At 45.7% G+C, this 16,500-nt stretch overlaps 1 protein-coding gene across 1 annotated transcript in view; it reads right to left on the minus strand.

The window, feature by feature from the left end:
• Positions 1-16,500, minus strand: part of LOC146808598 (tyrosinase-like) — a 391,240-nt gene that overhangs the window by 45,995 nt on the left and 328,745 nt on the right. Inside the window, exon 4 of the mRNA XM_085620649.1 lies at positions 14,064-14,205. Coding sequence (XP_085476775.1) covers positions 14,064-14,205 — 142 coding nt within the window. The remainder of the gene's footprint in view (positions 1-14,063; positions 14,206-16,500) is intronic.

Here is a 16,500-nt window from a genome sequence, read left to right on the forward strand (position 1 = left end):
AGCCTTTGACCCAGTCACAGCAAAGACATGAGCAGTGATCCCTAACATTTCTGCATGGGTCCTGAGCTCCACTTCAGCCCATGCTGAAGTTTCTAGATCATTGCCAAGCAAGCACTGTACTGGTAGGTCTGCACTTACCACAACCTTCTTAAGGCCAGTTACCCCTCCCCAGGAGGGGTTAACAACTGCCAGAGAATGGTCTGTTCTGACATTGCTAGCATTGGTCATTTGGTACATTTCACCAAGTATAATCTGCCCAGGATCCACAAGATCTTTTGTCACCATTGTGACACTTGCTCCTGTGTCCCTGAATGCCAAAGCCTCTTTTCCATTTATTAAAGGCTGTTGTCTGTATTTGCCCAGCTTACTGGGACTCACAAAGGAGGACATATCCATGCCTCCATCACAGACTATAACAGCCTGAGTTGGAACTCTGACTAGGCCAGAGTCCATCTCAGAACCCAGGGTCAACCCTACCACATCCTTACTCTGAACATTACCACCACCAATTGTAGCAGTACTAGGGGGAACAGTTGCCTATGGGGCAATGGTGGCTGGAGTAGATTCTTTGGACTTGGTGCAGTCACTGGTCCAGTGAGTTTTCTGCTTACAGATTTTGCACCATGTTTTTTGTTGGCCTTTTCCCTTGTTAGACTGTGAATCCCCACCTGAAGAAGATTTATGGGGGCCTTGTGAAGACTTCTGGTCTTTACCCTGCTCCCCACCCTTGTCAGAGTTTTTAGGATCTTGCTTCTTGGGTTCACCACCTTGGTTTTGTACCTTCTGCCTCACCCTGGTTCTGACCCATTTGTCTACCTTCTTTCCCAATTCTTGGGGTAAGGTCAGATCTGAGTTCACCAGCTACTGGTGCAACAGCTGATTCTGACAATTAATAAGGATCTGCTCCCTCATAATTAAATTGTACAAACCTTACAAGTCATCCACTTTGCTGCCAAGTAACCAACCTTCTAGAGCCTTAATAGCACAATCTACAAAGTCTATCCAGTCTTAATTCGGTGCCTTTTGGGTATGCCTGAACTTAAACCTGTATTGCTCAGTGGTTAGGCCAAACCCATCAATGAAGGCACTCTTCAGACTGTTGTAATTATCTGCCTACGCCTCTCTAACAGTGAGGAGCTTATCTCTACCTTTGTCTGCAAAGGAGAGCCATATGATTGCTGCCCACTGCTCCTGGGGGACCCTGTGAACTTTACAGGCCCTTCCAGTGCAGTTATCAATTTGTGGATGTCATCCCTCCTCTGGTAGGGAGGGACAATCTCATTCAGGTTTCTATGGTCATACGACCTCTCCCTATCTCTAGGGATGTTGCTGCCACCATGGGACTCTAGTCCCAACTTTTTTCTAGCTCTATAGAGCTCTAGGGCCTCCTTATCTAGGGCTACCTGCCTTTTTATGATTTCCAGCTGAGCTTCCTCATACTTAAGCAGTTTCTCTCTCCTGAAAGGTTTCCCTCCTATGAGAGGAAACAGAGGTCCCTACTGATGAGTAAGAATGGTTGGACTCCACTGAGGGAGATCTTGACCTTCTAGGCCCACCACCAACTATTTCAGGAAAGACAAAGGGGGGCTCACTGTGGCCCTCTCCATCATCTTCTCGGGGAATTGGATTTTCCAGGTCCAGATAATTGTCATCTGCCTGGCCAGCAGCAGAGGTCAAGTCATGGGGAGTTACACCCCTAGGCCCTTCCACAGGTGCTATCCCACCCACCCTGCCTGTCCCTTCAGATCCTATAGATCTGCTGAGACCATCCAGCCTGAGTACCTCTATGGGATGCTGGGTGGTTGGACTTTTGCCTGTCTTCAGTTTCCTAGTTGTACATAATGCTCTCAATTCCATGAATGGGAGGTTATTATACTGGGAATTTAGAAGCCCATTGGCTTCTGGCAGGGACCTACTGGTTCCTGGCCTTGAAGACATTACTAATGTGTTGTGGTGTATTGCACTACCTACTCTAGTGTGGCCTACTAAACTCTCTCGAGTTGTCGAAAGGGTGTGCTAAGCTCTTAACACACAACTCTAAGTTCAGTAGAAATTACTGTTATTCTAAAGCTTGTATTATATGTACCTAGGGTACCTTTAGTGGTTTTCAGTTAGTCACTCAAATTGAGATTATCTGGTAAACCAATAGCAAGCTGGAATCCCACGCGCTGCACACCAATGTGAGAAGTTGGCCTGGTATATGCTGTCCACTAATTATAGTGGGCACCCTGCACCAGTCCAAAACAACCCCTTATTGGTAATAGGTTAAAGACAACCTTTATTGAAAGCTATCCTAGTGGTAGCTATGGAGAGCAGCCTTCAGGCTAAGTCTTGAAGAAATGTAAAGCAGTTTGTTTTACCAGTCTATAATCTCTTGAGTTCCTAAATGAAACATAACCACACCAGGTATATATATAAAATATATGTTCTTATTTCTAAACACACCCTCCTAGACTCTTTATGAGACTAGAGGTCAAAACACATAAGTTACACTTCAAATATCACAGTAATAAGCACAAATACACGTCAGGCCCTAGGGCTGAGCCAAACCATATACTAAAATTGTGGTATAAGAACCACACTTAACTAGACACAAGGCATAGAGCCTGTAGAATCGCTGGGACCCCAAGGAACCACCCAAAGTAGTGACACAGGGGACCCACGGGGGCCGTGTGCAGTGTGTGAACACAGCCGCGAGCTCCCGTTAGCTTCTATGGGAAAAGTCGCGGTTAGATTTTTAAAGATTAGGGACACTTAGAATTGAGTGGGGACCTAACCCTTTTGGACTTAGGAAGTTCTAGGGCTAACACCCACGGGAGCACTGGAGTACTCGTGTTACCTCACCCAGGGAAGCCGGGTGCATAGGTGTCTTTTGATGTCGGGTTGCGTAGTCGATTTCAATGGTAGCTGGCGAAGAAGTGCTGTTGCCGGGGAGATGCGAAGTGTCCGAAGAGATCCAAGCCTGGATCGAAGATGAGTAGAACCTGAAAGCAGAGGGGACAGAGTCTGGGTCACTAACAAGTGACCAGGAAGGTGATAGGCGGATGTCCACCGATGTCGGGTGATTTCAGGTGAATAAGGTGAAGCTTGACTTTTCAGCTACGAGGACCAGGAGGTGTCGAGGATAACCAGGAGCTGGATTCGAGCTGTCCCACAAAGGATGTCGAGTGCTGCAGCGTCGGTGACCGGATTGGACACAACAAGCCTTGGCAACAGCGCCCATGCAGAAATGAGAAAGATGCTTCGGTGCACACCAGCAAGGTCTGTGGGACTCACCACCTGGTAGGGAGTCGGGGCACGTCTGTAGCAACCAGGGACACAAAATGGCGACCCATGGGTCACTCGGATTGACCAGGCCGACAATCTTCAGTGGATTCAGTGCTCGAGGTAGTGGCTACAAGTCAGCCCAAACACGACTTCAGGAGACGTCGAGAAGTCAATGCACTTGCAAAAGTGCACGATGACCAGGAGTTGAGGTTCCACACCACTCACGAGGGCTGTGGGTCTCAGCTTTGCTGGGGACTCGGGTCGGCCTGTAAGATGTCTGGAAATCCTCTTCCTGGGCTGCAAATACTTCATAGTCCGGCGGGAGCTTCGGAAATGCAGACCGGCAAAGTGCTTTGTTTGTGCCTGCCAAGCAGGGGACTCACTACTTGACCCCAAGGGAGATTTCTTCAGTCCTCTAGTCTTGAGTAGAGCGTCAAAGTTCCAGGATTCAGCTTCAGAGTTTCGTCCAGGGATATCTAAAGTTCTGGTTACAGAGGTTCCTTACTTATACCTAAGGAAGGGGTTGGACTAGCTTTGGGGACCCACCTATGGGAGGGTTTGGAAAGAGGGGTGGCTACACCCATTTCCTTTGTCCAGTTTCCCGCCAGTGCAGGGGCTGGAAACCCCTGAACCGGTTTGAGCTGGACTATGCAGAGGGACACCAAGTGTGCCCCCAGTGCAGGACTTCAAAGCACTCAGAGAATGCTCCCACCCAGCCCCAGTACACATAGGCCTGTCTGTGACAGGAAACCTATTGTCCAGGCCTCCCCTGCCGGGGTTTCAGTCAGCAACAGGAGGCCAGACCCATGTCTGTGGCTTCAGCAGCCATTTTGTGATGCCAGGGCTCTATTAAGTTTCTGCCGGGTATACCAGTGCTGTCATGTCTCTCCCTCTAGAAGGGTGGGATCATACCCCCACACCAGTTACTTGTGTGGGGGTATAATTCCAAGGTGTTTGACACCAAACACGACATGTTTCCGTGCAGCCAGTCCAAAGTTAGCATTTACCATTGGGTTTTAATGCTCTTAAGAGTATATGGTTAGGCTGCACTACAAACAGCATCAGAGAAGAGTTTCCGAACGCTGCAGAGGGGCTCTGCTTAAGCAGGGGCACCCTCTCACATAAGAACTAAGGGTGGGCAGAATTTGAGAAAGTGCCTTTCGCAAAATATCGCGAAACAGCAAAAAATCTCCGCGATCATGTGAAATTTCACGTAATCACGGAGATTTTGTGCTGATTAATGCGTTACTGAATTTGACCTTCAACTCAGGCACCTGCTTTATTTATATCTGTAAGACTTACAGATATAAATTAAGCAGGTGCCTGAATTGAAGGTCAAATTCAGTATTAGTAAGTGCTTCCTGTTGAGGTTTAATTTTTGTGACAGGAGCATCATCGTGAATGAATCCTACCCTGCATATTTATCCAAGAAGATGCCACCGTTTTGTGCAATACCTCTACTCAACTGCAGAACTTTCTACTGGCTAATCAGTAAGTGCTACCTCGTTGGGTAAATGTATAGTGCTTTTCTCCAGCAACCGTGTGTGTCTGTAACTTTGCCACCGCGCCGATGGGCGTCGGGGTCCCTCGAGGGAGCTGTCCATCATAGTGGGGAAAGGGCGGGAAGACGTTGCACACCGACAGTGTGTGGGGCGCGGATCTATGTATGCAGTTCACATCACATGCTTCTTGTCTATAAAGGGTCAGGGACCGACCAGACCAGCAGATGTGGAGACAGGAACTACATGGGGATTGCGCTCGAGAAACCCATGGATGCACAGACCTCCATCAATGGTTGCAGAAAATTGCTGACGGTAGATATGGGGAGAAAGCACACCTGCCTAGCCTCCACTGTGCTCATGAATATTTTGTGCTGACTAATGCGTTACTGAAAGTGACCTTCAACTCGGGCACCTGCTTTATTTATATCTGGAAGACTTACCGATATAAATAAAGCAGGTGCCCGACTTGAAGGTCAAACTCAGTATAAGTAAGTGCTTCCTGTTGACGTTTAATTTTTGTGACAGGAGCATCGTGCCAGAATGAATCCTGCCCTGCATATTTATTCAAGAAGATGCCACCGTTTTGTGCAATACCTCTACTCAAGATTAGTACATGCAACCAAACATGGGACAACAATTAGCAGGACATAACACATACTGTCTAGATATTTGTTCCGGGCTCGTTACAATATTTGCTTGTTTTCCAGCTCTTCACACTCTTTGTGCGAGTCTCCCACACAACCCAGTCATGAGCTCCAAGTTCTTGACACTCTCAGTTCCCCACCACCTTCTCACACGGCCTGTCCATGTGCTCCAAGAATTCAAAAATTAGCTATGTGGATTCATTGGCACGAAGAGAGATGTGCACAGTTGCAGTATTCCACACGACCGTAGAGACAATACTAGAAGCCACATTACTCCCTCCCTAGACCAGGAATATCCCCAAACACCGGAGTAGTATCAGCAACATATCTGAGTACTGCTGAAGAAATTCACATGCGAGTGACCGCTAAGGGTGGGCGACAATTTCCGCTTACCTCGCGTATCACGGAAGTTTCGACATTTTCGCGTTCCGCGGAACGCGAAAATGTCGAATTTTCGCAATTTCCGTGAGCGGAACGGAAATTGTCGCCCACCCTTAATAAGAACCAAGCACTCTGCCTTCAGGATTGACAAAGCCTGCCATAGGAGTGACATAGGTTTATACGTGTGTATATATATATATATTTGGCCACTTGGCCATGATGACTTCTTTATTATTGAGCATATGTACAAATTAGGAATTATTGAATCTAATTTGTGTTATTTTGTATGTTGAAAATTGGCACCTTATTGCTATGAAGGAATCAAAGTGCGTTTTATTTGTATAATCATTAGAAGTCTGATGTTTAACTCTATGCTTGGATTGCAAGCGTTCTGGTCCTTTATGTTTGGTTAATACATTTTAAAATGGTGGACTTGTAAGTTGTTTATGTTGGCCTGTGAAGAAGAGCGTTTGCTCGAAACTCGTCGCCATTAACTAAAATATTTTTGCAAAACGAACCCTGGAGTGCGAGTCGTTCCTTTGTTTAAACACTGTGGAATTTCTTCAATATATATATATATATATATATATATATATATATATATATATATATATATATATTTTTTTTTTTTTTTTTTCACTGAAAAAACCATAGGTTTCACACATGTTATAGTTAGCTGGACATTTTACTGATAAAAAACCAATGAAATTCCCCCGTTATAGTTACTGTAGGCAACTATAACTCAAGCGACCGTAATCCTCTGCTGATGCTAATACTGTATTTAGACACTTATTTGCCCATGTCTTCTGCCATTAAATTTTAGCTATACATATATTACAAATATTTTTTTTTCATAAAGACACATATGTCATCAGCAGAGGATTACGGTCGCGTGAGTTATAGTTGCCTACAGTAACTATAACGGGGGAATTTCATTGGTTTTTTATCAGTAAAATGTCCAGCTAACTATAACATGTGTGAAACCTATGGTTTTTTCAGTGAATTTGTACGGTTTTTTAAATGCTAAGTTACTTTACGCCATTTGTGGCGTGCGCGCCCACATAACGCAGTTCGTTCCATGCGCACACGGTGCGCTTCGCGCACCGCATGCCCACATTACGCTAGATGGGCCATGAACGCACGATGCGCTTCGCGCACCATGTGCACATGGAGGACATATGATGAGCATCGTTGTGAGAGGTAAAATATATGTTTTGTTTAACTTTATTAAGCCAGGCACAAAAGGTGCCCTTCGGGCAACTTTTGCACACGGGGTGGGGAGAATGTGGATATTTTTTTTTTTTTTTTTTATAATTTCTTACCGTACGCGTACGGTAAGCGTAATCGGCAAAATTTTCTAATAAATAAAAATTGCTTTTTTTCACTTGGGGGGTCGTTGGGGACTCCCTCGACATGGCAAGGTGCTTGGGAGCTGTGTAAACAGCCCCTTACGTGTTTTTGGACTTGGTTGATCAAACCCCCTGTCAGAGTGCAAGAGAGAAAATGGCGGCCGCCGCTTCCTGGTTTCGACCGATTCGAATGTTTACTAAGATCTAAGGGCCAATCAGAATCCCGCTCGCGCACGCCACCGTACGCGTACGGTAAGCGCACCGTAAGCGCACCGTAAGCTGGCTCAGATATATATATTGATTTAAAGGCTATTTTCTCAGAATCTACTGAACAGATTTACACCAAACCTACAAAAGGCACTTCCTTGACCTGGGGACTACCTCTCTGCCAAATTTCATTAAATTCTGTTCAGCCGTTCGGGCTGTAGCCCTGTCTAAAGGTCCTATGGAAAAATGCATGGGAAAAACGCGTTTTGGGACCCCCCTTTTATCTCAGCCCCTGCTTGACGAATCCCCCCGAGACTTTCAGGGTAGGAGCGGAGCGTGGCGCCCCACCTATTTTGAAAAATTCGCGAGGATTCGTCGACCGGCGCCAAAGTTATTCAAAATAGAATGTTGCGGATTTCCTATGGAAACGTGGTCCTAACTATAACTACCTACTGGCGACCGCCAGTAGGTAATATATATATATATATATATATATATATATATATAGTGATATAGGTAACCTATATCACAGTAAGGGGTGCATGCACCACCTTACCCAGGCTGCAGTAGCAGACCTGTAGTGTTATTTTGGGTGGCTTTCCAGGGGTGGCATAATACATGCTTCAGCTCCTGGTAGGCCTCTGGGGTACCTATGCCCTGGGTACATAGTATACCATATACTAGGGACTCACAAGTGTACCTCAGGATCCAATCTGTGGTGTACCTAAAGTACATGCAATCAATTTAGAGAGGAAGCAGCTAGGCTGGGACCCTGAATAGCAGGATCCCAGCCAGACTAAAGTCGAAAAAACAATTAAACACCAGCAAAAAGTGGGGGTAAACACGTGAAGCAGATCCTACTCTCCTACACCGCAGTCTGACCGCTGCTTCGGATGTCGATGGGACCGACGCAGTGAAGAACCCACCGACATTGAAATGAGCCCCTTAGTCCAAAAGTCCAATTTTACTACCTGCAAAGTTAGACTTGTGATCTAAACTTGGACCACAGATCTAAGTCAACTGCTAGTAAAGTGAGACTTTAGGTCTAAACTTAGAATTCAGGTCTAAACTTAGGGCCCGATTCACAAAGGTAAACTGAGACGAACGTCTAACTTTATGACTTTCTGTATTCACAAAGGGCATTTACAAGTAGTAAAGTTAGACTTTTGTCTGAGTTAGTTTGGGTCTTAAGTTTTATTGAGAACAAAACTGAGACAAAAGTCTGATTTTGCTACTCGTAAATACTGTTTCTGAATACCAAAAGTCATAAAGTTAGACTTTCAGCTCAGTTTATCTATGTGAATCGGGCCCTTAGACTTTTGGCGAGCCGGGTCCATTGCTTCTAAATTAAGCTTCACTGCTCTGTGCGAAGCAACCAAAGGGTTGATCATAGGTTAATATAGGATTGATATGTGCCTTACCTGGACTAAGATTGTGGTTGCTGCTTTACCAGGGATCACACCTCAGTCAATCAACTGCCCAATTTCTAACAATCATGAAATGTTTCTACTTCCGTGGACTTACAGGGATATTGCATTAGGTCTGAATTAGAGTTTAGAGGATGGAATACCCCCTTCCAATGTGGGAGTATCCCATTCATCTAATTACAAATGCCATATGTTATAATGCACTTATAATACTCCAGGCAGGACAACTATACTGAATGTGAATGAGCCAAACTCTAAATAAGGCCCTTAAGATTGGAATCTTGAGCGCCACCGAGGTCGTTTCGGGTTTGCATATGTGGATTTGCCCAGCCGGTGAGGTGGATACACCCTGTTGGCCAGCAGCGAAGGAAATACAGGCTAGGACAAAGTCGATACAATCAGTAGGGCTTTTGAATCCTCAATGGGCTTATGCAATCATCAATTCAAATGCAGCCCGACTAGGTACTACAATGAAATGGGCAGTTGCAGCCATGACTGGGCTAACACAATCACCATGGTACAATCAGCAAGGTAGTTGATGCCCCAACCGGACAACACTATCACCAAAGGTCGCTGAGTGGATATGGCCCTCCTGGTCGCTAAACATGTTCTGGCAATGCACTGGTTCCGCGGCCCCCTTCCCTCCCTGTCGCAATGGGCTAGGGACATGTTGTATTGCAACACGCAAACGGAAGCATATAGTGAATTGCTCCCACCCGCAATCGACCAAAGAACTTTTGGAGCGCATACACAACTTACATTGAGTCACAATCTCGAGAACAAGCTGCTTAATCCCCCCCTGCTGAAGGGTCACAACAGCCATGATGGGATTTATAGGCATTGGGATATATGCTGCTGGCCTAGATGTCGGTTGAAGTTTGCTACGGTTTCCATACCACTATGCTCCTTACTACAGGTGTTGTTGAATACCTTTGGATATTAATGTATGTATTTTTCTTTTGTGTATTTGTTTCTTTTTTCTTTACAGCTTGTTTATCACCCTGAAGACAATATTTCTGAGTGTATTGTATTTTTGATTTCCCCTTTATGTCTCTTTTATAAATAACATTTAAGAAAAAATAAAAACACTATCACCGAGGCATTCTCAGCCACAACCAGGCCGTTATTATTATGTAATATGTTTGTGATTCCCACCAGGAAGCTACTGAGAGACTGTACGGTGTTCTGCAGCACCAATGACTCCTCAGGTTCCTCATCCGCAGCTTGCTATGGGTATTCCTCCATCCAGAAACATGCTGGGATAATCCTCTCGAGTCATTTCCACCCTCCTGCAAGGCAAGGCTGATTCTTTCCATCTCTCCAGTTACTCCAGAAGAAAGTGTGGGATTCAGGCGATGTCCTCTCACCCCTGGGAGACTGGCTGTCAAGCCCTGGTCACTCAGCATCCCGTCCGGTACTCTGCGTAACACTCACTTGCTTGGTCATGAAGGCCTTGGTAATGGAATTCAGTGAGATGGCTTGGATATGTTATGTCTATATAGGGGACGTGAATCCATTGTCTCAAACTTCAGAAATGGGGGCACGGCCAACCGACATGGCCGAACGGACGTAATCCGTATCAGCTCTGCTCTATACTGCCCGTGAAAACACTTCCAGGCATGCAAGTGACGCCACACTATCCAGAATTAGCGAGGCCAACCGGTGGGCACCCTGGGGGCAGGCTAGGGGTTGGTCTTCCCTGCATGATTGACTGGCAGAGCCTGAGAGCGGTGAGTGGATGACACAGTGCAGAGGAGTAATGGCACAGGAGGAGTAGCTTGTCTAGCATTGACACAGGAGCCGGGACCGGAAAGAGCAAGACCTAGTCCCCAACTGTTCCAATGGCGTCTGCTTGAAGGAAAAGATGATTGCTGGTACAATGCCTGGATGTTACCCTAACCTATCTGCCTGACTTGAAGATGGCGCCACATGCACGGGGCTCCTGAGGTCTCCACCGAAGATGGCATTGGGCGAAAGGTGAGTGGTACAGTGGTAAGTGGTACAGTGCACAAGCGGAAATGATAGATTGGAGAGCCTCATAATCGACATTTGGCCAACACAAAGAAATAAAGGAGGAGGCTTTATCCGGACTGCAGGAGGAGGAATTGTGATAGTCAGCAGCCCCAGGGCATGATTAGCTGCTTGGGGTGCTGGCCCCTGGCTGTGAAGACACATAAGCAAGTCAGTTTTGAACCAGGAGTATCCTGATGGACCTATGAACCCTGGTCTACTCGAGAACTGACTACTCTCTCTCATCTCCATTGACCTGTGGCGCACCACTCCTCGCTGAAGGCAGGTACATAGTGCCGGGCAGAAGGTTGAGCTTCCCGTGGGGCTGGCACCCAGAATGATATATGCCCATGAATATAGTATTGCCTCAACTGCTGAGACTCTGAAGGGAGAACGGGGGCTATCTGAGAAAACTTCTAAGACTGTGGTGATCACTGGGACTGGGTGCTCCTGTGAAGTGCGAAGATGATGCACGGGAACAGTTGGGGGACTTTCAACCGATAGAGCACCTCTCCCGCTGGGGAGCTCTGTGGGCAATGTCTCTGAGTTGTTTCAGGTGGAACCAACTAATTTGCAAGTGGTCTATATAGCCAACAGCTTAGACTGTCCTACACAGCAGTTCCAATACTACCGAAGAAGGTCCAATCGAACAGGGTCACTAGATACTTTTCCCAGCCAGTGGGGACCATGCAAGTGAGTTCAAGAGATTCCAAGGCCTTCACAAAAGTGGACCTCTTGGCTTCACTTTCAGACTTTAAAAAGGAATATAAGGAGGAGCTTAAAGCTGACCTCGCCTCGTCGCTGGATACTCTAAGGAGCAACATTAATACCTGGCTGACCTCTCTTCAGACGGATGTTGATTCTGAAGGAGCGAGGGCAATAGGATGTCTTTTAGGTGGTAATACAAGGAAAGTGCATGGATCTGATGCCCACTCTCGCATGGCAAAGGGTCGCAGAATGATTAACTCTTGAAACTGAATAGCTACAGGCAGAAAGAGAACACAAGGACTCGCTCTACCGCCTTTTGCAATGTAAGTTGACAGCACTCAAGGGCAAACTCAGCTATATCTGCCAACAGAGCAGAACTAACACTCTTACGTCTTAAAGAAACAGTTTATGAAAAGGTGACTAAGGTAGGCTCACACCTAGCAAAGCAATTAAGGGCATAACAGGAGAGGGAATATATAGGCTTGATGCGAGAGGCTGAGGGGACTTTGATTCATATGGAAGGGGGTAAGGCAGAGATATTTAAGGGATTTTAATAATACAAAGCCCCGCTTCCCTATCACTAGACCACCTGAATGAAGCCATGCTCCCCGGAATTCAGAGGCTCAACGGGCAGAGCTAGAAGAGCCTATACTAATGGGGGAGGTGCAACTGGCAATTGACTCATTGAAGCCGCACAAATCCCCAGGCCCAGACGGGTTTATGTCTCAATTTTATAAAAACTTTTGCACAGATCTGACCTCCCATTTGAATTCTCTCTTTAATTCCTTTGGAGAAAGACACACATTTACGACTTCTGAGGGAGAAGCACTCATCACAGTGCTCCCTAAATATGGGAAAGACCCTAGTTTATGCACCTCATACTGACTGATCACCTTGTTAAACTTAGATGCAAAGTTTTATACTAAAATTCTAGCTGACAGGCTAGAAGGTGTTCTATTAGACTTGAAACACCCTGATCAATCAGGATTCATTAAGGGTAGACAAACTTACGATAATCTAAGACAAGTAGTCTATTTAATCGAGAAAGTGGAGAAGAAAAAAATACCTGCCGTGTTACTGTCGCTAGATGCGGACAGATTAGACTGGACGTTTCTTTTCTCTACCCTTCGCGGCTTCGGACTAGGAATATATTTGTGATGATGATTCAAGCTAACTGTGCTAACCCCCACTCCAGGGTCATGGTTCATGGGACAGTCTCTGAATCAATCCCATTAGAAAAGGGTACGCAGAAGGGTTCACCCTCTCTTCCCTGCTCTTTGCCTTAAGCATTGAACCCTTAGCAGCAAAAATAAGGGCCTCCCCTCCTGTACAGGGTTCACCCTTTTGGATCATTTCATTATACAATCTCCTTGTTTGCAGATGACATACTTCTGACACTTACCTTCCCACAGAACTCTCTTTTAGCTCTGTAGACAAAACTTCAGCAGTATGAACCAGTGGCCGGCTTTAAGGGGAATCTCACCAAGTCCTTTCCACTTAATTTGACGGTCCCGGAGGGCGATATGAGAATCCTGGGTTCCTGTACGCTCTTTCAGTTAGCAGACAAGGAGATCACATATTTAGGCATAGCGATTACACCTCAGGTTCAATATCTCTTCAAGGTTAATTCCCTGTCCCCTCTTTCGCCAATTTCAACAAGACTTGAAGAGATGGACTCCAATGTATTTAACATGGATGGGTAGGATCAACGAGATTAAGATGATGATACTGCCGCGGTATCACATCTGTTTCAGGGCCTTCCAGTGGAAGTCGACAACTCATTTTTTACCTGTTTGCGATCCCAAATTACAAAATGTATCTGGCAAAATCATAGGGCTCGTCTTTCTAACAAATTTCTAAGGCTTCTGAAACAGGAAGGGCGGCTTGCACCCCTGTACATTTTAGCATAGTATAGAGCTGCACAACTCTGGAAGATTTCTGAATAGTCCTTGAGAGAGTCAGAGAAACACTGGCTTCACATGTACAGGGTGGTTTACTGGTAGAACAATATGGGATCTTATTTTGAAACCTTTAGACTCTAAACCCCCAAATGTATATATAAGTACTCCTACTAGACCACCTTAAAATTATGGGATGTGACCACCCGGCGGAACAATCTTACCACCTTCCCCTCCCCGTACACCCCCATATACTTTAATAGGGCATTCCCACAAGCTCTCACAGAGGGCATTCTCACAAGCTCTCCCTTTGATTTATGGAGGGAGGGATACCAGTACCGCAGTACCAGGGTGATGCCTTGGTGCAGTGGAGGCCACAGGAAAGATTGTGTTGGGCATTATGGCTGCAATCTTTCACATTCATGTGCTTTACAGAATAACAAGGGGGTGACCAAGGGGCGGGGATTTTAATCTGATTCTGTAAATGTGTGCATTGGGATCAGGTGCAGCTAGGGTGGGACTGGAGCCTGACTCCGCAGGTAAGTTGCAAGCAGCCGAATTTTTATAACCTACCTGTAATGGTGGCATTGGGTACAAGTTTAGTATGTAGTCAGCTCACAACAAATTAGATTGCTCTTTAATTCAATTGTGTTTATCAACAAAGCCTTACCTGTCGGCCTGAGCATGGTGGCAGTAGAAGATGGGGTCATTAGACGACTGAGTCAAAAGGCCCATAACTCCTCCAGTGGTACTGTGAACACTATTGTGCATGTTGCCCCCATCAGCTTTACCAGTTAATGGATTGATATAGCCTAAAGAAAGAGAGAAAGGACTAGTTCAAACAGAGGATATGGACAACAGTGAGACTGAAGAGGAGGCAATGATGGAGGAATCTCAAGCAGTAAGAGTCACAGTCTAGAGGCAGAAAGTCTGCGAATGCGTGTAGTATCTTACATGTCTCCATTCACTGAATGTTTGGGCTGGTGCCTGGAATGTGTGTAGCATCTTGTGTGTCTCCATTTTTTGAATGTCAGGAATGTGAATAGTATCTTATGTGTTTCCGTTCCCTGCACGTCTGAGCTGGTATCTGGAATGGGTTTAGTATCTGGTGTGTCGGCATCCCTGTATGTCTGAGTTCGCGTTTTAGTGCGTTTAGTAAACCCTATCTCGTATGTTTTGGCTGGTGTCTGGAATGTGTGTAGTGTCTTGTTTATCCCCATTCCCTGTATGTGTGAGCTAGTGTCTGTAATGCATGAAGTTCTTCTGTATCTATGTCTGGAATGTGTGTGATATCCTGTGTGTCCCCATTACCCGCATGTCTGAGCTAATAACTGGAATGTGTGTAGTATCTTGTTCGTCCCCACTCCCTGTATGGCTGATCTGATGTCTGGAATGTGAGTAGTATCTTTTGTATCCCCAATCAACATATGTCTGACCTGTTGTATGCAATGTGTAAGAAAATGGTTTTGTTGGTTAACTGAGGTACAAGCCCTGGTCAAGCTGTAGTATCTAGTGTGTCCCCATTCCCTGTATGTCTGAGCAGGTGTGTGGAATGTGTGTAGTATTCTGTGTGTCCCTGCATGTCTAGCTGATATCTGATATTTGTGTAATAATCTCTCTGTCCCCATTCAGAAAATTCTGAGCTGGTGTATGCAATGTTTGTAGTATTCTCTGTGTCTCCATTTCCCTTATGTCTGAGCTGGTGTCTGTAATTTGTGTAGTGTCCTGTGCGTCCCTGTTCCCTGTATATCTGAGCTAGTGTCTGTGATGTATGTAGTATCCGATGTGCTCCCATTCTCCCTATGTCATAATAGGTGTCGGGAATCTGAGTACTATCTTCTGTCTCCCCATTCTCTGTCTGTGTGAGCTGGTGTCTGGCATGTGTGTAGTATACTGTGTGTCCCCATTCTCCGACTGCCTGAGCAGGTGTCTGCAGTGTGTGCAGTATCCTGTGTGTCCCTGTTCCCCTTATCACTGAGCTGGTGTCTGGAATGTGTGCAGGTGTGCAGTATCCTGTGTGTCCCTGTTCCCCTTATCACTGAGCTGGTGTCTGGAATGTGTGCAGGTGTGCAGTATCTTGTGTGGTCGCTTCCCTGCATGTCTGAGCTGGTGTCTGGAATGTGTGTAGTATCTTGTGTGTCTGCTTTGCATTTGTCTGAGCTGGGGGATCCAATGCACGTAGTATCTGGTGTGGCACCATTCCCTTAATGAATGAGCTGATGTCTGGTGAGTGTCAAGAGTCCTGTGTTTCCCCGTAAGACTGACTGGTGTCTGGAATGGGTTTAGTATCCTTTCAGTTCCTGTACCCTTTATGTGTGGGTTGGTGTCCTGAATGTGTGTATTATCCTGTGAGTTCTTGTTTCCTGTATGTCTGAGCTGGCTTTGGGAATGTAGAGTACGTTCCCTGTATGTCTAAGCTGGTATCTGAAAGGCATGTAGTATTCTGTGTATCCCCATTCCCTGTATGATCTGGTGTCTGAAATGCCTGTATGTTAGACCTGTCATCCTTAGGGTGGTCTTACCTCAACTTTTTTGCCTGCTTGCCACACATTTTTTGCTGTATCATTTTAGGGGCCTTTGGACTCTGAACACTTTACCACTGATAACTGATAACTAGTGCTAAAGTGCACGTGCTTCTCCCCTAAAACATGATGACATTGGTATATACCTGATTAGCATATTTAGTTTACTTATAGGTAATTTGTAAAGTGGTATACCATATACCCAGGGCCCACAAGCTAAATATAAATGCTACTAGCTGGTGTGCAGCACTGATTGTGCCACCCACACAAGTACTTTTCAAACTTGTCTCAAGCCTGCCATTGCAAGGCCTGTATGTACAGTGTACTGCCACTTCAAATTAGCATTTAAAACCACTTGCTGAGCTTTACACTCCCCTATTATTACACGGGAAACAAACTTTACATCGCGGTCATTATACCATGATGCCATTACAAAGCGGTCGCTACAAAGACGCGTTGTTACCATGCAATGCCATTACTATGCAAGTCATTACATCGACTTGCAGCAGATGGCGTGCTAACATTAGCAATAGTATAGTTAACTATTCCAACACCTTCCCTACTGTTGTGTAGGCTTGAGTTGGA

This window comes from Triturus cristatus, chromosome 8, assembly GCF_964204655.1.
Source record: "Triturus cristatus chromosome 8, aTriCri1.1, whole genome shotgun sequence".
Classification (NCBI taxonomy): Eukaryota; Metazoa; Chordata; class Amphibia; order Caudata; family Salamandridae; genus Triturus; species Triturus cristatus.